The 24,330-nt window shown below is 37.1% G+C and overlaps 1 protein-coding gene and 1 pseudogene across 9 annotated transcripts in view; both read right to left on the minus strand.

Moving 5' to 3' along the window:
- The window catches only part of CFAP20DC (CFAP20 domain containing), a 341,279-nt gene that overhangs the window by 301,430 nt on the left and 15,519 nt on the right, over positions 1–24,330 (minus strand). For all 9 annotated transcript variants that reach the window (XM_058288694.2, XM_058288692.2, XM_058288689.2 and 6 more), the window contains exon 4: positions 20,718–20,790. In XM_058288694.2, the coding sequence (XP_058144677.1) occupies positions 20,718–20,790 (73 nt within the window). The remainder of the gene's footprint in view (positions 1–20,717; positions 20,791–24,330) is intronic.
- Positions 7,231–7,926, minus strand: LOC139437647 (adenylate kinase isoenzyme 6-like; annotated as a pseudogene).

Consider the following 24,330-nt stretch of genomic DNA (forward strand, 5'->3'; position numbering starts at 1 on the left):
TCATGAACTCACACTCTACTGGTACAGACAGACCTGTAAATAACTATAAATCAACCTAATCAATCCTATCATAGAAGCATAAAAAGAATTTTATGGAAAGCACAGAAGATGAAGTAGTCCTTAATCCTACCTGGTAAAGTCAGGGAAAGCTTTGGGGAAAAAGGCACTTGAACCGAGTTTTGAAGAATGAGCAGTATTTGACAGATGGAGATGAGAGAGGGCACAGAAGCAAAAGGATAAGTGAGGATATGAAAGAATCAAAGTATGAGATAGTTCAAGATCCTACCAATAGTCTAGTGGTTTGGACAGCAAAGGACAGAGGAAATATGTTGGGAGAAAGGAAGGAAAGGTGCAGGAAATGTAGTTGGGTAAGACTATTGGGGCCAGACTGCAAGGCCTTACACAGTATACCTAAGATCATGGAAAGCTTTTAAGCAGGGAAATAATAAAATCACTACAACTTCAAACACTGCACTACAATTGTTTGTTTATATCTTGGCTTCCTCATCAGACTATGTGCACTTGACAGGTAAGAAAAGAAGACAGGAATTAATCAAAGAAAAAGGCAGTAGAAATTTGGAATTTTGAGAGACAAGATAAGAAAATTCCCTGAACTTTTTCCTGCAGCCCTGATTTTTATCACCAAAAGTACCTTTGAATACTATTCTTACATTTGAAAATAATGGGGTTTATTAATATGGCAATGTTGGTTAAATTTATTTCCAAATAAGGACATACATAAAGGTTTATTTTTGTAATTACAAAGCAGACTGTGCTCTAAAAAACACACTGCATAATTTCATGAAGACTTAGATATTAATAAAGAAAGAAAAATGTATCAGTTAGGAAGGAGTTAGACTACATATACTATTGACAAACAGAGGCTTAAACAAGAATGAGGTTTATGAAACTCATTCAAGTCGAGGGGAGAGCAGTTCAGGGCAAGTTAGTGCCGCAATAGTGCCATCTGAAACCCAGGTGTTTCTTGCTGTGCCATATTTAGCACATGGCTTTTGCATTGATAGTGTAAAGAAAGTTGCTTGCATTCCTATATAATAATACTGCCATGCACTGTATTCATATTTCAGGCAGAAAAAGAGGAAAGAGCAACACACCAAAGGACACGATTAAGGTGCAAGGCAGCTGAACTGACCCTTTTAAAAGTTTTTTTAAGAGTCTTACCCAATTAATTCCACTTGTATGTTATTGGCCAGAACTAGGTTCATGTGGCCATCTCTAGCTTTAAGGGAATCTAGCAAGATGAATATATTTAGCTGAGTTCATTGCTACCCTAACCAAAATGCTGTGAAAGGAAGAAGAGAAAATCGGAGATGGATAAACAGATTTTCTGTTAGGTTGCAATCCAACTACTAAGAGACACATGCTACTGAACACCTTACATGCCTATAAACGGCCACAAATAATTTTCTCCTTGGTAAGCAGTTCATTTATACCCTGAATGTAAGCTTAGAGACATGTCTTCTCCTTGAAAGGATGTTCCCAGCATAATATAGTTTGCAGAATAAATTTAAAACTCTGATAGCTATTTGGAAGTTTACTAAATTCATTATACACCAATAGGATTTTAGAAGTCACTTCACATCGTTGGCATTTTACCTATTATGTATAGCAAACAAGTGAAAGTATACACACTTGTTACAATTCCAAGTAGCAGAAGTACTAACACCTGCACATATTCAATATTCAGCTGCTTACCAGGAATGTTGAATAAGCCAGCTGCTATCTTCCCTCCTGCCCAAATATTTTCCAAATATTAAGCTATTTTTTTTATTGCAAAGAGGTAACAAAATTCACAAAACTAAGCATTCTAACAATTGGCTACTATATTTATGACAGATGGCTACATTTACAATTACTAACAGTTTTGTGACTGTTTGAATGTAAAACCCAAAAAGCTACAATAAATTACATGCTCAGCTGCCTTATTTCTAAATTAACTTTAGGGAACAGGAATTAATTTGATCTAACTATTTTAAATATTTGCCAACAGATGAATTCAATGAGGTATAGAAAGATAATACTGAACTCACTATATTTTATCTCTTGTTACTAAACAGTATATCAGCTTCCTTTTCTACCGAAATTGTATTAAAACAGATAGGACAGCTAATTTAAACAGTTGTTTGCACATTTAATATTTATAACCAGAATCTTGCATGAGTGACTGGAAGCAGTGAGTTAGAAGGTTTAGCTCAGCTGCTGCCTGCAGTGATGGATGGCCTCGAAGAATTTCTTGTTCACTGACCAGATCAATCACATAATAGAATGAGAGGGGAAAAAAAAAAGATCTGCCTTAAACTAAATTCCCAACATTTCCATCTGTATGCAAAACTGTTGCAGAAAGAAATGTATCATAAAACATAATGTGAAGCTACTTAAAAATAATAAAAATTCACCAGAGATGTTGTAGAATGCAAATAAAAAAGATAAGGTGACTGGATTATATTCTATTTTTAACTGAATATTAACTGAAATTTTATGATGTCTATAATCCAAAAAGTATTGTCAATTTATAGTGATATGTGATGGAGTTCAGACTTAGAAGTTAAAAGGTTTACAAATTACTGAAAGGTAAGTTGTTTCTTTTTCTTTTTGGGGGTAGGTAGTATTTATAGCAGAATAATATTTAATCAAACTAAAAGGCAGTGTTGTGGCAACTGTTATATACTGCTGCTTTTAATTATTTCAATGGCTGTTCTAAAAAAATGAGTCTGTTAGGGAGTCAACAACCAGCTGACATTTCAAATTATTGTCATTCACTTATTAACAGTTGACCCCCAAACATATGCATTAACGATGGAAGGCAGAAGTACCACATAGGGACTATGGCTATGGGTCTCCTTAATGGTGTACTGGAAACAGCTTGACTGATTTGTAAGAGTTGATTGTGAGCATCTTTTCCCAGCTTCTCCTTCAGTGGTTTCAGGCTGGTAGCCGGAAATCCATAGAGCAGGAGTTCTTAACCTTTTTTGTTCCACAGAGCCCTTTGCCAGTCAGGTGAAAACCACAGACCCCTTACTAAGTCCACACTATACTGTGTATTATTTAATAAATATATCACACCTGCACCAACATGTCCCCACAAGAATGTTTTTTTGAATTTCAAATTAAGCTCATGGACCCTCTGTTAAGAACCCCTGCCATAGAGTATTTAAAACATTAGAAATGAGGTATTTACATAGTCTCAAATTATGTCCCCATAAATGACTTATTAATTTTAAAGGAAAAAACAGTACCTTCGCAATGAATCCTGGCACACACCATCTTAACCAAATGACCAATGTTAACATCACTTATGCACTGATATCACATGCTTCCTGATAAATTGCACTGAGGACACAACACCGCTTTCATAATATTCATAATATTCCTGCAAAAAACACATAACCTGAATCTAATCATTAGGAAACATCAGACAAACTCATTTAAGGGGCATTCTACAAACTAATTGGCCTACACTTTTCAGAAATGTCAATGAAGTGAAAGACAAAGAAAGGCTGAGAAACATTCCAAATTAACGGAGACTAAAGAGACATGAAAACTAAATGCAATGTGTGAGTGGACCAAAAAGAATTGCTATAAAGGACATAGGTCTGTGCCATAGATAATAGTATTGTATTGCGGTCACCCCTCGGGCTGAAGTGTGGTTTGCTGGCCTGGCAGGGGAGTGGCCGCGGTAGGCCTAATTCCGCTGCCCCCATAATAGGGTGGTTGGTCAGGCCCACCGCCACCCCTGAAGGAAGCTCGGCATGGGCGCAGAGTGCCCTCGGGTTTCCCCTTCTCGGCAGCCATGCTTCCGCGGCCACCCCTCCTCCCAGATGGCGCCACCCGATGCCTTGTGGGGCGGCACCCTTCTTCTTCCTTCTCCCTGCGCAGGCGCAGGGCAGAAAATTCCAGTCTGCCCTTTTCCCCTCCCCCGACAGCAGCAACAGCCAGGTGTGGGCGGAAGAATCCAGCCCGCCCATTTCCCCTCCCCCGACAGCAGCAACAGCCAGGTGTGGGCGGAAAAATCCAGCCCGCCCTTTTCCCTTCCCCCGACAGCAGCAACAGCCAGGCGTGGGCGGGAAACTCAAGTCTGCCCTCCACCCCAGCAACAGCAGCCACCAATCCCTAAACCCTGCCCCTTCCCCCAGCAACAGCGACAGCCAATCCCTAACCACCACCCCTCCCCCGTCCAGTACCGCCCACTGACCTTTCGCCGGCAACCAATCAGAACAGGGCGTGGCTTCGACCAATCAGCCTTCCCCAGCCCCTATAAAACTGTTGCCTCTCCCTCAGTAAAGTGGACTTGCGTGTTTACCTTGTCTCCGCGGTAGTTCTTCTGCCGTGCGCCCTCCAGTCCTGAGAGCCCCCGACAAGGGCCTGGCCTCCCTTGTCCCCAGTTCGTCGCCTGCTTCTCCGGGCGACCCCTTCGTCGCCTGCTTCTCCGGGCGACCCCTTCGTCGCCGGCTTCGCCGGGCGACCCCGTCAGCCGAACCGCGCAACCCCTTGTGAGACCGATCCCTCGTCTGCTGCCGGACCGACCCCTCGTCCAGAGCTGGACCGACCCCTCGTCCGCAGCCAGACCCCACCTCTACCGACCGAGCAAGCCGCCGCATTGTATCATTGTTAAATGTCCTGATTTTGAAAAAAGGTAGGGTGTTTATATAAGATAATATCTTTGTTCTTAGAAATACACATAAACATATTTAGTAAAGGGTATTAGATCTGCAAATTACTCTCAAATCATTCAGAAAAAATGCCTATCTACTGATCTGTTGATCTATCTATCATCTATCATCTATATCAAGAAAGGGGAGGAAAAATTAAAGATGTGGCAAAATCTTAATTGGCGAATATGGGTGAAGGATATAGGGTAGTTCCTTGTACTATTCTTGCAACTTTTAAGTTTGAAATTATTTCAAAATAAAAAGTTAAAAAATATTTTCTATTAATTTTAGATTGCCTCTACCTACAACTTTACACCATGTACCATTTAAGTTTCATTAGTGCAAAAAGACCTGACAATAAATCATGTAGTTTTATTTTAACAAGTTTATGTAGAAGCTTGGTTGATTATTCTGGTGGAGGCTGGTATGTATTTACCAAACCTTGCTGTTTGCTTTTCTCTGGACACAAAGCCACACCACACTTCTCAGGCTCCTATGCAGTTAGGAGAGGTATTTGAGTTTTGGTCAGAAGAATGTGAGCCTGGATTCTAAAAATTTTCCCATGTCTGCTGACCACATATGGAAGATCCAGTAGAGGATTACAAGGCCCTGGACAAAAGTTGGAAGGAGTCTAGGCCCCTAAATGACTGGGGGAGGGAAAGAGGGCAGAAGCAGAACTCCTACCTCTGACCTGCATTAGACTGTGATATGAACAAGAAAAATAAACCTTTATGTGTTCAGCCACTGAGATTTGGGGATTATCTGTTAACAGAAGTTAGCCTACCTGATTACCAAAGTTACCTAACTTATAAAATAGATGAACAGAAAGATGAAACTTCAGTAAAATGTACTGAGGATGCCATGTAATTGCCTCCAGAATATTCTTTAGAATAGCTGTTCTAAAAATGTGATTCAGGGACCCTTGGTTCTCAAAGGGTGATATGGGGATTGCTGATGATCTCCAAGACTCTCAGGGGGGTCTGTGAGGTAAAAAATATTTTCTTAACAATATTAAGATATTATTTGCCCTTTTCACTCTCATTGTCTCACAAGTATACAATGGAGTTTTCCAGAGGTGTCAATGATGTATCATATTGCAAGACGGAATGCAGAAGCAGATATGACAATACAGCTATCTTCTATTTAGCCAGACACAGAAAAGATTTGCAAAAATGTAAAACAATGTCACTCTTTCCACAATTTTTTTTTTTGCTTTGGAAAATAAATATATTTTAAAATGTTATGTTAACATGAGTTTATTATTATTTCTAAATAAATTAGCAAATACCTTTAAAATTATTGTTTTAATTACTAACATGGTACATACTGACAAATACAACTTACATAAACAAAAGCTCTTTGGGGTTTTCAAAATTTTTTAACAGCATACAGGGATCATGAGACCAAAGAGTTTGAGAACTGCTGTTTAAAAATGCAAAAGTATGATATATCTGACAGTCGCAACATTTGAAACAAAATAATCCCACATTATGAATCTAAAGATAGAATTGAATAAGCATCCCCCACTCAATCCTTATTAGCTTCAAGAGCACACTGTCTAGGACACAGTAGGTGGTCTATAACTATGTGGCAAATGAATGATTCATACAGTGGTTTAAGAATACTGTGGTAATTGAATGAGTTAAATTATATGTGTGTAGTAGATTAACAGTGTTCACAATTACTCACTATGCCCCTTTCAAATAGGAGGTTTATACATCCCTGCCCCAGTGACTTTGGATTTGGCCTTGTAACTTGCATTGGCCAGAGAATGTAAGCAGAAGTGACTCATGCTGCACATATCTTAAATTTGATTGTGTGGTTCTGCTCAGCCTCTTGCTCTTCTACCCTCACCTCAAGAACTGCATGTCCCATATAGGGGCTGTTTGTTCAATCTGGGTTCTAAAAAAAGAAGACCGAGAATAGACACATAGTTGGCTTATAACTAAAGCAAAGCTGCTGACCACCTGTAGAAATAAACTGTTGTAAGCTACCTTAGCAAACCTCACAAATACAGTATGAAACAAGCCTAACATATTGTAGATGCTCAATAAACCTAACCATTCTAGCGAGTGTTATAATTTAGCTAGAGAAGCAGCAAAGAACTATAGCTTGGTCTTTGAAAGACTACACAGGACAGTCTATGATAAATAACTAAGACAAGTTTATACAGTATCGTTGACATAACCTTAGAATTCCAAGTGAACAAAATACATGACTTAGGACAAGAGTGGCATCAAGCAGACTTATAACAATGAGAAGTGAAAGAGTGGCTATCAGAGAGAGAGCTATTACCCCCCATGAGGACTGTATCAACTTTTTTTTTAATTGTTAAATTTTATTTTAAGAGGTCATCTTTATTTTTTTCTGTAATAAACTTAACAGATATCCAGGATTTATTCCGTAGCAATTGAAGCATTAAATAATGACTGCTTTTACCTTCAATCCTTAATAATAATGTTTTCATCATAATTGAGATTAACTTTCTCAAGGAGAGTAAAAAAAAAAAAGCCCAGGAATAAACCTTTAGACTATCCACTAACTAGTCCTACAACGCAATTTCAATATAAAAGTTTTACTGATATTTGGACAGTTTCTATGATGTGGGCAGAGATACCAGCAAAAGGGATTGTAAAGTGCCCAGTCTTGTAAGTCAAGTGCTATGATCTTTGATTCACTGCACAACCCATTTAAATATCTGATTTATATTACTCTCTAGCGCTTCTAGATTATTGCTGGGCTGTAGGTACACTATTTCTTCCCTGTAAGATGATACGGCTTCTTCATACAGAACTTGAGAAAAATTTTACATTGATATTGTCTTATAATTTCTTCTCAGTACAACCCCTTGTTTCAAGTCTTATGTACTATATATATATACTGTTAATTGCTCTCAGCACAAAAACTGTATGAAATCAGCATCCAGGAAAGAAATCACAACCCTGGCAATCAAAAGTAACTCTACCTTCTTTCATTTGGCTTTCTAACTCATCAACTATCTTCATCTAAAATAGGACAATCATACTCTTCATCATAGCCCCCACATAACTGTCCTTCCTTAGATAAACCACCCCATTAATGTATTTTAGTCCTGATCTTGATGCAAACTCTTTGCCTACTGTGGCTTTCCTAACTCCTGGTGAGCAGGATGTTTGACTGCAACATGGTCTTCACCACCATGGCTCCAAGTGCCTGGTTGGATCAACTTCTGCAGTTTTGTTTCATGAGATCTCTCCATGTTTTTCCATTACATTTTTTCTTGAGACAATGTAACAGGTTTCTGTCCCTAACCAGGAAAGGATCCTTAAAAGTATTTGTTTTGTTTTGTTTACTTTACTAATTCTGACCCAAATAAAGAATTTAACTCATTCCTAGTATTTTTAGTGGGCAGGTATGAGGAAAGAGTAGAAACTTGGATCATAATAACAGAAATAACTTTCTGCAACTGAAAGTCCAAAGCACTTGAAGAAATAGATTTGCTTTTAAAAACATTTGAGGAAGTGGACTTGGCCCAATGGATAGGGTTCGCGGTTCAAACCCCGGGCCTCCTTGACCTGTGTGGAGCTGGCCCATGCGCAGTGCTGATGCGCGCAAGGAGTGCTGTGCCAAGCAGGGGTGTCCCCTGCATAGGGAAGCCCCACGCGCAACGAGTGTGTCCCATAAGGAGAGCCGCCCAGCACAAAAGAAAGTGCAGCCTGCCCAAGAATGGCACTGCACACATGGAGAGCTGACACAAGATGATGCAACAAAAAAAGAAACACAGATTCCTGGTGCCGCTGATAAGAATAGAAGCGGTCACAGAAGAACACACAGCGAATGGACACAGAGAGCAGACAACTTGGGGGGGGAGAGAAATAAATAAAAAATAAATCTTTAAAAAAAAAAAACAAAAAAAAAATTTGAGAAGCCATGATTATAAAATTATGCTGCACCTGTACCAGCTCAAGCACTTTTCCAGCTCAAGCACTAAAAGACAGCAAAATGTCAAGAAAAGAGCACTGGCTAGCAAGTCAAGTAACCTGGATTTTAGCCCTTTTTTTGTGTTTTTTTTTCTATAAAAGTAGGGAATTGTATAAGATTTGTAGAATACCTATATAATAGAGAATTGAGCTGCTAAAATTTTTAAAAAGTTTATAGGTTGGTGCTAAAGGAATTGTGGTTTTGGACTGTAAATTTTAAATCACTACAACTAGGCTCAAATACATCTTTATTAATAAAAATAGGAACCATTACAATCAACACATTTTTGCCAATGAGAAATAAGTTTGTTTATTCCTGTAGCATAAAAATTCATGCTTCGGGATTTGGAAAGCATTTTCTGCATCCTGCTGGTTGTAGAAGCATTTTCCCTGCATAAAGTTGTTGAGATGCTTGAAGAATTGGTAGTCGGTTGGCAAGAGGTCAGGTGGATATGGTGGATGAGGCAAAACTTAGTAGCCCAATTGGTTCATCTTTTGAGGTGTTGGTTGTGTGACATGTGGCTGGGCGTTATCATGGAAAAGAACTGGGCCCTTTCTATTGACCAATGCTGACTGCAGGCATTGCAGTTTTCAGTGCATCTCATCAATTTGCTGAGCATACTTCTCAGATGTAATGGTTTCACTGGGATTCAAAAAGCTGTAGTGGATCAGACTGGCAGCAGATCACCAAATAGTGACCATGACCTTTTTTTGGTGCAAGTTTAATGCAAGTGCTTTGGGGTTTCTTCTCAGCTGAGCTGGTCATCACTGGTTGTCGTATAAAATCCGCTTTTTGTCACAAGTCACACTCCAAGCAAGAAATGTTTTGTTGGATAGAATAAGAGAAGACGACACTTCAAAATGACGATTTTTTAAATCTCTGGTCAGCTCATGAGGCATCACTTATCGAGCTTTTTCACCTTTCCAATTTACTTCAAATGCCGAAAAACCATAAAATGGTGGCTGTTCAGTTCTTCAGCAACTTCTCATGTAGTTTAAGAGGATCAGCTTTCATGATTGCTCTCAGTTGGTTGTTGTCAACTTCCGATGGCCAGCCACTATGCTCCTCATCTTCAAGGCTCTCGTCTCCTTTGCAAAACTTTTTGAACCACCAATGCACTATACGTACATTAGCAGTTCCTGGGCCAAATGCATTGTTGATGTTGTGAAGTTGTCTCCGCTGCTTTACAACCCATTTTGAACTCACATAAGAAAATCGTTTGAATTTGATTTTTGTCTAACATCATTCCCATAGTCTGAAATAAAAATAAAATAAACAGCAAGTAATAAGTCATTAGCATAAAAACAAAGTGGGAAATGTACATTAAAATGATGTATAATGTAACCACACTTATTTAAGAATGTATGCAATAGCAAATGGCAAATTTCAACAATGCAAAACCACAAGAACTTTTGCACCAACCTAATACTAATAAATCAATTTCTAAAATACAGTGAATTTGTAAATTTATTTCAAATCACTATGTTTATGGCATATCAATAATCAAAAATGGTTTGTATAATGTCAAAAGGTATTTTACTTTCCAGGTTATAAATCAATGGCATTTAACCTTAGAAAAAAGAGAATGGTGATATCTATGTATATAAAGCAGAACAGCTGTTCCTATTTACTGATAACAAACGTGACCAACCTACAACCATATTGGGAATTTCATATCACTGTCATTGTTTCTGTTTATTGTAATGGCATTTTAAGTATGAAACAGATACTAACTGTAAGATCACTAATGTGCTCCAATATAAAAGGGCAGACAACTTGGTTTTAATTAAAGTTGTCTTTGGGGAGTTCAATTAAGGGCTTATAATCAAAATTTTCATCTGACAGCCAATTGTGGTGTTCTATTGATTTAATCCAGCCTTGAAAACATTTATTTGCATATACTCCTACTCACACAATCATTTTGAGAAAATTCAAGAGAACTCATTTCTTCTTACCTTATCTCTCTTGCCTTTCCTCATTCTTTGAAATAGTTAATATGATGCCAGGAGAGGAGGGGCTAAGAGGAATGTACTTTATACATGGCAAGGTAAATAAAAGGTTCAATTAAGGCCCAGTTTTCCAGGAGCTCAGTTTAAAGAAAAGACAAACTGGACACTTTCCTAATCCTGTTTACCTGCTTCTCTAATTCTTCCTTCTTTTCCTATCCTTCTCTAATCAAAGAACCACAAGGACAGATTATCAACCATGCATACAGAATTCTTCTAAATGCTGTGAGGGTCACAACGATAAGGTATAATCCCTGCCCTCAAGGGTAATCATGTACACAACAACCAGAGCACTGAGGAAGAAAAGACTCGCTGACTAGAGGACACAGAAGGGGTGTGCACTTGAGTCTAACCTTAAAGGGTCATCAGGGATTCCTAAGGTGGAGAGATGTAGATTAGGTTGGATGAAAATTTGAGCCACAAGCATGAGTGTCTGTGACATATTCAGCAATTGGCTGCAGCAAAGGGTAGGTGAGGAAGAGAAGTGGGGCAGAGTTATAGAGGAAAAGATGCTTTAGATCAAATCTTGAGCCTTGGGTACCCTGTGACCACCAACATTATTGGGCATTTGCATAAATGAGGCTGAGTTGTGGCAAATCTTGATGGTTTTTCCCATGGACAGAGGTTGCTTAACATGAAAATCTAAAATTTGAAACTCAAATACTGATTATTTAAAAATTAAAAGCAGATTTAGAGTACCTCATGATAAAGAATTTAAATGTGGTTGAAACTTGTAAAGTCAGCTTTATGTGATTATGTATTACCACTCAGTTTTAAGGAGAAAGTAGAACCTTATCAGTGGATTACGACTCTTTAAGGGAGCAATGGCATCCTCTTTTCACATAAAATTTGCACAGAATTCCAAAATGCACAGAAAATTGAATAATAGGAGGGGCTGTGCTGTTTGAAGTAACAGAGGGACTCAGAACTGTTTACCAACAGATTACATCATTTTAAATGCTCTTTCCACCTAACTTCAAAACTTCATTTCTATGAATGGAAATTCTACACATGAGCACCACCTTACCAATTTTAAATCACCCCATTTTCACTCCCACTTCCCAACGAAATATATCACACCACAAACTGAACCCTACCTAAAAGAGTCTACTATCGCAAGGAATGAGAAATTTCTCAAAGAAGGAAATTTACATTTACTGGTCATGTACTGTGTGGCCAGCACCAATCATGTTGGGTCGCTATAGACAACGTAAAGTCCAATTAACTCTGCTTTTGCCTCCTGTGAAAACTGGACAATGTTTCTACAATTGGGCTTAGAATTTCAAAGTTCAAGATAGCCTCATGAGAATTCAAATGTCTCAGCTATTGACATTTGTACACCTACACTTTGGTCATAAAATTATTACAGAGATGGGCAATATTGAATAGACATTTATGGTAGGATAAACACAGGAAATGACTTGTTTCTTGGTCAAAATTTTAGTGTGCATTGTGTAGCACCCAAAGTTAAGTAATGCACAAAGTTATCATAAAAGCCTTGTTGTTTAGAATCAACAATTAATCCAACAAATATTTATTCAGGGCCTAAACAGTGCTGAGTGTGGGTAATAGCAAAGCAAAAAACAAAACAAACTCCTCCAAAACTGCATTTATATCTTAAGACCTCTTGGTCTATCTGGGGATGTAGGGTTGGTTGTGGAGACAGATACTTAGGCTACTAGGTGATAAGTGTTTAAGTGTTCTTATAAGACATATTTGTGAATTACTACTTATATTTTATTCCCTCAAAATCATTTGTGAGTCTAAACAATGATTCTAAACTATTTTTACATTCAAATGAGAAATGCCACAATTTATGGGGGAAAATATATAAAACTCAGGAAGCCTAGTGATACCAGCCCTCCTCATAATGGGATTTTAAAAAAATAATTTATTATTGGCCAGCCTGATCAAAGCCAAATACCTTCAAAAAGTTACTATGTTATATTTAATTTTTAATTTATTTCTCTCCCCTTGCCCCCTCCCCTGTGGTCTGCTCTCGTGTCCATTCACTGTGTGTTCTTCTGTGTCTGCTTGCGTTCTCAGCAGCACCGGCAATCTGTGTCTCTTTTTTGTTGCGTTATCTTGCTGTATCAGTTCTCCATGTGTGCAGCACTACTCCTGGGCGGGCTGCACTTTTTTTACATGGGGAAGCTCTCCTTGTGGGGCACACTCCTTGCAGGTGGGGCTCCCCTACACGGGGGGCGCCCCTGCATGGCATGGCACTCCTTGCATGTGGCAGATATGCGCGTGGGTCAGCTCACTGCACAGGCCAGGAGGCCCTGGGTTCGAACCCAGGACCTCCTATATGGTAGGCAGACGCTCTATCAGTTGAGCCATATCTACTTCCCTATGTTCCCTATGCCATATTTTAATTACTAACAAAGAGCTTTCACCCCACATCATAATTGTTCTAGAATGCCCCATTAATAATAAATTATTTAAAATATTATAATCGGAACTATGCAGGTTCCACAGCATGCCTATGATATTCTATTTTGTAGATGTTCCAGTTAATTTTGTTTTGAATAATTAAAATAATTATCAAAATTAAAATAAAATACAGTAAGGGCAGGAGAACTAAACCAGAGGAGACATTTCTCCTGACAATAAAACATGAACACTATATCATGGCACTAAAGAAAACATATTCTCCTGGCTCTGCCCTAGCAGAGAAAGGAACACAACCGGAGGATCTGTGGTGTGCTGTGAGTCATCTTTTGTCATCCCTGTTAGTGAAAGAGAACCGGGGTAGAAGGAAATAGCAAAGATCTGTTTATTAGGCCTTAATCCACTGGGAGTTTACCTACTTTATCTATTTTTCTCTGGTTTTGTTTCTTTACAAATGAGCATTCCTGTCTACAAAGTATTGTAGACTTGCCTTGGTCACCCGTAATTCCCTTCCCACAGCTTTTTTAAAAAAAAAAGATTTACTTGTTTATTTCTCCCCTACCCGTTATCTGCTCTCTGTGTCATTCCCTGTGTGCTCTTCTGTGTCTGCTTGTATTCTCATTAAGCTGCTCAGGGAACTGATTCTGGGACCTTCGAGTGGGAGAGAGGCGATTATTCTCTTGTACTACCTCAGCTTCCTATTCTGCTACGTCTCTTCTTCTCTCTCCTCTGTGTCTCTTTTTGTTGCATCATCTTGCTGCACCAGCTCTCCGTGTCAGGTGGCACTCCTGCATGGGGTGGCACTCCTCATGGTACAGCTTGCCACATGGGCCAGCTTGCCTTCACCAGGCACTGAACCCTGGATGTCCTATATGGTAGATGGAAGCACAACTGCTTGAGCCACATCTGTCTCCCCCCACAAGATTTTAATGCAGAAGTTTCTGCAGTTGTCTTTCAAAGAAATCATTAGCATCCATACCCCAAGATGGGACTAACTTCTCTTTTCATGATTTACACTGATCACTTGCTTCCTGATAAAGAACTGGCATGAGTCAATAGTCAAGCAGGTTCCCAAGGACAAGTTACTTTCCATCACTATTCAGGGACAAGTACCTGGAGTTACTTTTCCAATGAAAAGTTACTTTTTCATCTCCCTTCAGGGACAAGTAAGGAAAAGGGACATGCCAAATCTCAAAATGCTTAGAAACAGTAATTTAAAAACTAAATACTCCTGTCCCCTTAACTACTAAGATATAAAAATTAAATATTTACTCTGCACTTACCATTTGGCATTATCCAATAAATATTCATAATTACCCAATTAATAGGTATAAATATCATCACACATTTTATAGATGAAGTTCTGACACACAGAGGATTCAGCAACTTGTCCAGGGTTACCAAGCTAACAAGTGGCAGAGCCTGTGATTCTCAAGCCTTTAACCCTACCCATATACTACCCCGGCTTGTACCCTGATAACTGATGTAGCAATCATTTAACTGCTTAGTGCTTTAACAAATGTATGGCCTTTATTATGATTTTTCAGAGTAATTATACTTTCAAATATATGCATATGTGAGATTTTCTTTTGCATTTGGGCTTTAAAAATGCATTTAGGTTATCTAAAGGATATTGTAAAAATAATTTAGAAAAGTAAAATGAACCAAACTAAGAACCAGGAAGGAAAGATTTTTCATAGAATATATGCTTACAGTATATGGTGTCTGATTTATATACCCATTACATGTGCTATCTAAAACATCTATGTAAAACCTATTTTTAGTCATGCAAATGTAATATATTATGGAAGTCAGTATGCAAAGTACCTTAAAGCACTTTTTTTACTAATGCATGTAACAAAATATACTGATTATGCAAGTACATTTAATTGGATATAATTAAAATAATGAGATTTAAATACTGATGATTTAAAAAGAAAAAAAAACCTAGAAGAATTAGCCATGAGATGCATTCAAAATGTTAATGAAACTTGCAATGTCACTGCAACTTTAGTATATAATACTCCTAGTTTTAAAAAAGCTTCCACTGGCCATTTTCATCCAGTTCTAAACACATAGTTTAGAGATATATTTTCTTAATGATACAAAAGATTTCATTGGATAATATAGTAATACATTGTACTTGGATAACATTCCTTTTACGAATAACTTAAGAGTTAGATAGCAACCATTACCTTCTTCAAAGGAAGACACTAAAATGACCAAAAGGAACAGAAAGCAAATAATCCACAGGAAGAGTTATACTTGGTTAAATGGACACAATCTCAGAAGCCCTCACCAATGTCATGCTGGCCTAAATATACCAAATTTATGTATTCTCCCAACTCTGGTGGCTTTAAAGTGGCTGATAAAGACTGATAACATATGAAAAGAACATGATTGCCGCTGTGAGGCCATATTCATTTCCTTTTGTTTAAAGTTTCAAAGGTGTCTGCTGTCTGGAAGGAGGTAAAGTAGTAGCAAAATTCAATAGAGCAGAAAGACCTGAATCATCTAATAAATTTCTTTTCTGACCTCTTTATCTACCTCACGAGTAACAACACAGAAAAGTTAACATGGGCATAACTTCATCAAATTATCTTTGGGCCAAAGCTTTGTTTTGTGGGTCAGTAAAGAAATGGAAAAGGAAACTTTGAGGTCTTCATGGACCTAAACTTCCTGGTTTCTCAGGAAAAATCCAGTACCTTAGATTAACTGTGACAAACTAAAGGACAAAGTTTAAGTGTCCAATTGCAGTCCACAAAGCCAGGAGATAGTGCAAAAGGATAACAAAAACACTCTGCAATGAACATCAGAAATCGTAGATTGAAGCCTAGGTTAATATCATTAAACGCCACTGAGATACAATTTCAAATTCATAATGTTGCAATCAGAGATCACAAATGATCAGTTAAAATTGATGAGGACTAGGGATATTTTATGGGTCTCACTCTCTCTCTTTTCTCAAGAATTTAACATTTGTTTCCTATCATATCAGATCCCATATACAATATTCCCTGGGCCCCACAAGCTAAGTATCTCAACCTCTCCAACCAGAATATGATGCCTACCAGACTTTTTATAGTGTTTTTACCACCATATATTGAAATAGTACTGGCTGAGCAGAGTGAAAATGAGAAAAATAATGTCAATTCACTAGAGACACAACAGTGTAAAATGTCTCTCAGAATTCATCTAGATAATGACAAAATTGGGAGAAAGGAATTAATGCAACTCGACAATATTCAGTAAAATGAACGGGGTTCTTGTCAAAAAATGTTAATATTCCAAAATCATTTAGTGTAAATGACAGTGTCAAATATAGCAAAAATGGAGTTATATTCCAAGATGCTGTTGGTCTTTTTCCCAGAGCTCAGGTCCATGGTGTTTCTCCTGAGCACCAGATGCCTGGCCCCAGGCTCCGAGACACCTAACAGACCCACCCAGGGGGGCCTCTGCTGGCTTCCCATTGCCATGATGATGTAGGGTGGGAAAAGACCACAAATGAAGGGACTTTTTAATAACCTGCTGGTCATTAAATATTTTAACTTCAATTAAAACAGTGAGACACAGGAACAAATGTTTTAGAAATGAAAACTGAGTTAATACTAAAAAACAAGCAAGTCAAAACAAAAGTTTATTTGTAAAAAGCAAAGGAGGGAGTCTTTTTTGTGGGTTGACAGTGAAAGAGAGAAACCTGAGGGAATTCTATTACTTCACTGATAAACATACTATGTGTTAGTACAATAAACACTCCCTTCATTGCACATGGAAATGTAGTTGGATAGGAACTGGTCAAGTTATGGAGTTCCTCATTCTCCTTGCTTGAGGAAAAGGATTTTTTATATAATTTTTAGATGCTAAAGAGAAAAAAATGGCCCAGGCATGGAACAAAGTGAAGAATCAGAGGTGTAGTTCTTTCCAAGTTTGCATTTTTTTAAAAGTCTAACATTATAACATGAGTATTATCACGTCTGAGTTGCGAAATATTAAAATAAAGATGTGCGTAATGTTCTTCCCTTAACTCTGTCATTTATCCCTCAAAAAGGTAAAGACAGAAACAGAAACATCTTAGATTAAAAGACCTTTTCCTTCCTAGAACTCTAATGATAAAATGAGCTGAGTATTCATACCTTGAGTATGGAGTTCTGTATTGCACTGGATCCTGTACTCTCAGCTTCTCACCTTGCACCCTCTTCCCCACCCTGCCTCTTCTAATTCCTGTGCTGTCAGGATGCAGTGTCTCTGTTCAGCCCTGTAAACTGCAGGTACAGCATTCCTATCAGGTTAAAATCACCTTTCATTATATTTTCATGCCAAAGTCTTCCCTCTTTGATGGACAAAGTTAGCACATCTTACTACCATCACTACCGCCAAGTAAATAAATAATACTGTATGTCTGAATCCTGGCTCTAAGAGCTAATAGTAACATAATCTCTGGTCAACTCCTTAACCTCTCCAGACTTCAGTTTCCTCAGTGGTAAAATAGAGGTAATAGTTATAACTATCACACGAGCTTGTTGTGAAGATTAAATGAGCTGAAAACAAAGTGCTTAACAATGCCCAGTCTATAATAAGTGCTTTAATATATATCTAGCCATTATTATTACTTTGTTAATTTTTTCAGCTAATTCTCATGACACACATGGGAAGTAAGTATTGCTACTCTCATTTGACAGGTGAGACAGCTGAGGCATAGACAAATTAAATAATTTTCACAAAGTTCCACCGAAATAAAGACTCCAGATCTGTCCTGTTCCAAAGCAAAGCCCATGCTTTACTTCTACCTAATACTTCACATGTTTCCCACAGCTCTTGCTCTTACCTCATCATGACATTTATCAAATTGTATTTAAATTGGTTTTTAATTTACATTTTACTCTTTGAGTCAACTATATGAAGTCAGGGATTAAGTCCTGTTTATTCTTTCATTCATCAGTCCACTCATCTTGCATCAGGACCCCTCACGCATATTTCAAAGCCTATTAAGTGCCAGACATTGTGTTAGGTGCTAGGATATCATATAACGCTGAAAAGGACAGGGTTTCTGTCCTGTTCAAAGTCTACAGAAAAGAGCAAATAATTAAATATATAATTATAAGCTGTTAAGAGTTTAAAGAAGGAAAAGAATAGGTGCTAGAAAAGAGCACGAGAGGTGAACCTCATTTAGGTGGTGTGGTGGGGGAAATCAAAGAAGGCCTTTCTGAAGAAGAGACAGTTAAGCTGAGATGAGAAGGTTGAATAGGGGTTAGCTAGGTGAAGATGGGGATATGAACCTCTTGTGCCCAGTGAACTAGCCTGGCCTATGAGGAAGGGAAAGAGCCAGAGTGGCTGACAAATCCCAAGTCCAGGACAGAACGGTATGAGGTAAGAAGGGAGAAGGTGGGAGGGACCAAGCACATAGGAGTGTTAAGGATTTGGGAGTTTATCCTCAGTACAGTGGGAAATCCAGTTCTTTTTTCAGAAAGATTGCTCTATCTGCATGTAGAGACTGGAATGGAAGAGGGCAGAGAGGAAGCTGGGAAATCCATGGGAAGCTCTACCAATAGAGCAGGGGAAATATGATGGTGGCTTAGACTAAGAAGATGGTAGGAAAGGGTGGAGAGAAGTCTACAGAGTCAAGGCACATTGTATTGCCCATGCTTAACACACTGCCAGACAATAAAAGGAATTCAATAATTTATTGACTGAAAAAATGAGTGGCTCGTCAAGCAGGGCTGTTGCTGGTTCTCAGGAATCCACTAATCTACAGATGCATTACCTGCTGCTGAGCAGTATAATCACCCAGTGGGCATGAGAGATTCAAAGATGTTGAGGAAATGATTACTAAATTCATAAGCTAACTGGCAAGACTCCATTTATGAAAACCTCTTGATATGTAAACATGTATTTGTGAAACAAAATAATTCTCCCATTCTGACAATGGAAAAGTTTAGAAGCCAGATATCTTTCTGCTATGTGACTTCCCAAGCTTGTTAGAGAAATATATTATTTAAAATAACCTAGAGCTATGCCGTTAGAAGTACAGTAAAACCTGAAGAGTGCTGAAAGAAAGCCCTTTTGTAGGTATGAGAGAGAGAGAGAGGGAGGAAGGAAGGGAGGGAGGGAGGAAGGGAGGGAGGAAGGAAGGAAGGAAGGAGGCAAGCAAGCTGTGGTTAGAAAAAGAATCCATACTCATTCTATTTTTCTTCTTGTAAAAACAATTGTCTTCTGTCAGTACTTTCTTAAAGAACCAAACATTTTAATTATCTATTAGCAATAAATTCAAAGGCAGAGTTAATATTTTTCTTATAATCTGATAAGACCCCAAAATCAATCTGATTCTCTCTACCACCTGTACTTGGAGATTTTTCAGAAGCAGTGATGTAGTGATGGTTGGCCTTGTGACCAAAGCTTTGTGTACTGGACTCGATTTCTACACCAAGAGCTTAAAAAGCTTAAAAATAAAATAAAATTTGCCTTCTTCCATTTGGTAGGGAGCCACTTTCCCCTTCACTAAAAGTAAAGTACTCTCTTTACCTTTAGAAAATCTTTGGAGTCTTGAAAATGCTTTTTCTGCAGAACCAGAGATTCATAAGAGCATCAAATAATGCTCTGGTCCTATTATTATAAGAACTATTATAAAGAACCTTGTTGACTGACAGACAATAGAAGAGAATCTTAGTAAGAAGTTTGCTAAGGTTTAAGCCTGAATAAAACAAATGTAGAAATTGTTCATATTCCTTTATCACCCAAGAAAACAAAATTGTGTATTATTAGCTAAAATTCATATTTTAATAATACATGCTATAAACAAACCATTATTACTTAATTTATATATATAAATTATATATATATAAACAAAGAGAAATATATAATCTCCAATTTATGTTATTCTCATTTTATTCAGAAAGTGCTTCATTCCTCTTAGTTTTTTCATTGGTATAACTAGTACAAAATTACCTTTGTTAATAGGAAAAGCCATCTACTTGCGGCAGGGAAAAAAAAACACAACCTTAGATCTTGCACAGTGATTAATTACTAAGAAAAATTAGAAAATGCATACCTTGTATGTAATGTTTTATTTAAACTGTACAAATTTAACAAAAAGGGATCTTAAACATTATTCCATTCTACCTGCATCTACAAAAATCAAGTGTTATTTTCATTCTCAGTGTTATCTCAGATGACAGTTCAACTGAGTAAAGGCTGCATATTCTCATTTTTGCTACATATCTGTTCATAGGCAAGACTACTTAAAATATAAATATATTCCAAGCCTTCCAAATGTGTACAGGAATAACCAATATTTCTAAAGTAAATGTCATTAAAATGAGGTATTTCAATCAATTTTAAACCACCAATAGTTCTGAATAGCAGACAGTACAAAACATCGCCGTTCATTTGAATTAAAATCTCAAACTTTTGGACTATTTATTTCTTCAAGTTATTAGCTGCTTATTGTCAAAGTCATAATCCTTTGATATTTTCTTAAGCAGCCAAAATTTGTTCTCTTCCCCAAGGGAAAAGTCAAAATATATTTATATCCAAGAAATATGATTAAATTAGTTTAATTACTTCATGTCAACTTGATAAGGCACTCCTCTTTAATGCAAAAACTGCCACTTGCAATTAATGCCTATTGGTACTGCTTCAACTGATCAAATGTTTAATGCACATAAAACATTCAAGGAAGTTCTGTATATCTTACAGCAATTCAGTGGAGAAGTCTTGTCCCAAGGGTATGTAAATCTGAAGTACAAGAAACCTCTGGATCAGTCCAACTAGAATGAAAGGGGGGAAATGTACATTCATATGTCTAAACCATTTATATGTGCATATAAATAAACACTCATGCCATCAACAAGCTGAAGCTTTTAGCATTTCAGTAACATACAGAACTGCAATAGCAGTACCCATGAGTTACAACCTCACTATGAAAGCAAAAAAATTATTGAAAATCAAATCATCTCTAACAACCAACATTGTGTTTTAAAGTCCCATCTAGGGCCTTAGTGAAATTTTTATGAAAATGTTAAAAATAATAATTTTTATTTACTGTTTTTATTAGGTTGCAAGAGCATGTACACATAGAACTGAATTTAACAGAGACATATAAAATTGAACAATAGATTCCCATCAAAGCCTCCATAAAAGCATGTGGCAATGATTTTTATTCACTGACAGTTTTAACTGTACTAAACAACTTAATAAAAAACAATAGATCAAAAAAACAATTCTAATTATGAAGACTACAACTGAACATTTGATGAGCCATACCTAGTTCATGTTTTTAACTGTGTCCATATTGAGATGGATGGAAGATCACATTTTCATTTATACCTTTGTTAATTTAACATATTTTAATTAATTTAATTAATTTGATACTCACTAAATAAGAACTGATGGCTTTTATTGCCCATCACGAGCATCATCTGGATTAAAAATATTTGGAAAGCAACCAATCCCTCTGGTACTTTTGATAGCTGAAGTAAGTCTACAGGTGCTTCAAAAATAGATTAATATTATCTCTCCAGACCTTACATACTTTCCGCTAAGGTTCTGAACTTTTGTTTGACGTCTCAATTATGATGCTCTTAACAGATATTTTATTCATAGTATCATTACCTCCTAAAACATGCCTTTGGGGAATTTTTTTCCTGATATGGGTGGGACTTTGGGTAGGAAGTGGAGGTAACTTATTTGTGACCCTCTTCTAAAATCTAAATAGTGCAGGCCAACACATGGGTAAAAGGCTTCAAGGCAACTTACTATTTTCTATTTATTCTGAATAGTAGGCTAAACAAATTTAAGTATTGTAAAGAAGTTATAGTTTTTGTATCATCTATATAAAAACATTCTGGTTCATAATTCCTGTGGTAAGCTGTTTTGCTGCATTCCTGAACAATTTAAATAGTTCCCAAATTTAATTTCTAAACAATAAAACATATTTGATCACATATGCTTAATATTTTTCAAAGCATTATAGAGATTAACTTTTACTTAAAGGTAATAAGCCTATAAATTGCTCCAGGGAGTCATATAGAGTAAGCAATCTAATGGAAATAGGGGATGACAGGGTCTGACACTAGAAAATTCTCTAAAATCTGATTCTACCATACTTATGAAAAAGCCAGTCAAGTAACCAAGCACAACTCTGGACTACAAAACCAAAGTGAGATGCCAAAATGAGGCCAACTTAAATATACCACGGTCAGTCTCTCTCTAGCATTTTCCATTGACTGGCCCTATGGGATTTTTCCATGGCACAAGGGCCTCTGTAGATACAGTAGAGCATGAAATCACAGTTTTTTTAAAAAGGTCCCTAATTTATGGCACAAATCTCACTGAATCACCTCTGTTCTCTTCAAACACAAAGAACTACACAGACAGGACATTTTTGTATGAACATTTTTAGATACGAAAGATCCCTGCCTTCTGAAAAAGAAACCTTTGTAATTTAACTTTCTCAAAAATAGAAGCCCTAGTTTCCAAAGGCTTTATTTTTAAGATTAAAAGAAGTATGACAATACCATATGGTGATGATCTGACAAAGAAAAAATACTTTAATAACATTTGACACAGGCTAATCCTGTAAATCATAAATGCTAAATAAACTGTATTACTTTCTCCAGTGACCTAGGAAATTTAAACTGATTCTTCATGTCTACATTGTATTTTAAATAACTTTCTCTAAGTAATATTGAATGTGGAATGACTGGTAGTCAAAAAATGCCCATCAAGTACATAAAACTCATAAAAGTTTAACCTTTTTACTGAAATAATCAAGTTTCTTCAGTTTCATAACCTGCTTTCTGCCTGAGACACAAACTACCTCTATTGTTAAGAGGTCAGGCCCTTTTCCTTATGACTCTTTCCAAGTACCATTAGACTTTTAAAAAGTGGTTTTACAGTTGTTTCACCACAGTAAATGAGTACCAAGAATATATTTAACAGCAATCTCAGAATTTTTACCTTCAAAGTTAAAAAATAACAAAAAAAATTAATACTTTTAAGATATTGTCTCAAAACAGATTTTAATATTTAATTTTAAATGCTGTATAGTATAAAAGATTGTACACTTCATATCCACTTTACAAGTGTAACAATGTTCAAAGAGTAGACACTAGATCACAGTTCAACAGTCATCCTTTACATGTCATGATAAATCATGATGTTATTCCACAGTTCTTTTCAAGACCTAGCACATACAGCACTGTAAGGTGCACTTCTCTCACTTCAACACAGAAAATAGGAAAGAGTTATACCTCTATTATGGGTTATTCCATATCACTTTAGCAAATTAGAAAACCTGTCTAGATTCTTTTATTTTTCATCTCTAAAATGGGGTTAAGATTTATATCTACACTTCATGGACTGTTTGTAAGGATTACACCAGATCAATCATTCAACAAAGATTTACTGAGCACCTACTATGTGCAAGGTTCAATGTGAAGTTACTGCAGTGAAAAGGACAGATTTTGTTTCTGCTCTCTTGGAAATTATATTCTAACTTCATGAAGGAGATGGTCAGAGTGCTTGAAAGCATAAAATCTTGGGTCCTTGGAAGGAAGAGAATTATGAGTGAAGGTTTTCTTGAAGAATTAATATCAGAGCTCAACTGGGAAGAACAAGCAGTAATTGATTAGGCAAGGGAGATGTGAGTGAGGGAAAGGAAAAAATATTCAAGGCAGAAGGAAGACTCCATCCGGTGATAGAAAAGGACAAGGGAGATTGCATGAGCTTAAAGGACTAAAGGGCAAGAAGGACAGACAAATGGGGGAAAGAAACAGAAGATAAGTCTTAACAAAGTAACCAGGAACCCAATCATGCAGGGCCTTGAAGGCCATGCAAAAGATACAGGTCTCAAAGAGAAAACATTCACATGTTCATTCATTTATTCAGCAAAGATTTACTGAACGTCTACGTTGTGCCAGGCACTATTCTAGGTGGAAAAAAAAAGACTAAATTTTCTGTGCTGATGGGGATGACTTTCTGTGATGGTGAGAAAGGCTGTAACTAAATACAATAAATATTTATATAGCATATTAGAAGAAGATAATACCATGGGAAAAAGTAGAGCCAAGCAAAAGGAATTAAGAATGGGCAGGGGATATAAAGCCCAAGATGTGATTTTAAGTAAAGATCAGGGTGGGCCTCATTGAGAAGGTGGCATTTTAGTAAAGACTTGAAGAAAAGGAAAGAATGAGCCATGTAGTTATTTGGGAGAAGAACGTTCTAGGCAGAGGGCACATAGCCAATGCACAGGTGCTAAGGTGAGAGGGTACAGGGTTATGTTTGAAAACAGCAGTGAGACCAGATTG

Source organism: Dasypus novemcinctus, chromosome 26 (genome assembly GCF_030445035.2).
Source record: "Dasypus novemcinctus isolate mDasNov1 chromosome 26, mDasNov1.1.hap2, whole genome shotgun sequence".
NCBI lineage: Eukaryota > Metazoa > Chordata > Mammalia > Cingulata > Dasypodidae > Dasypus > Dasypus novemcinctus.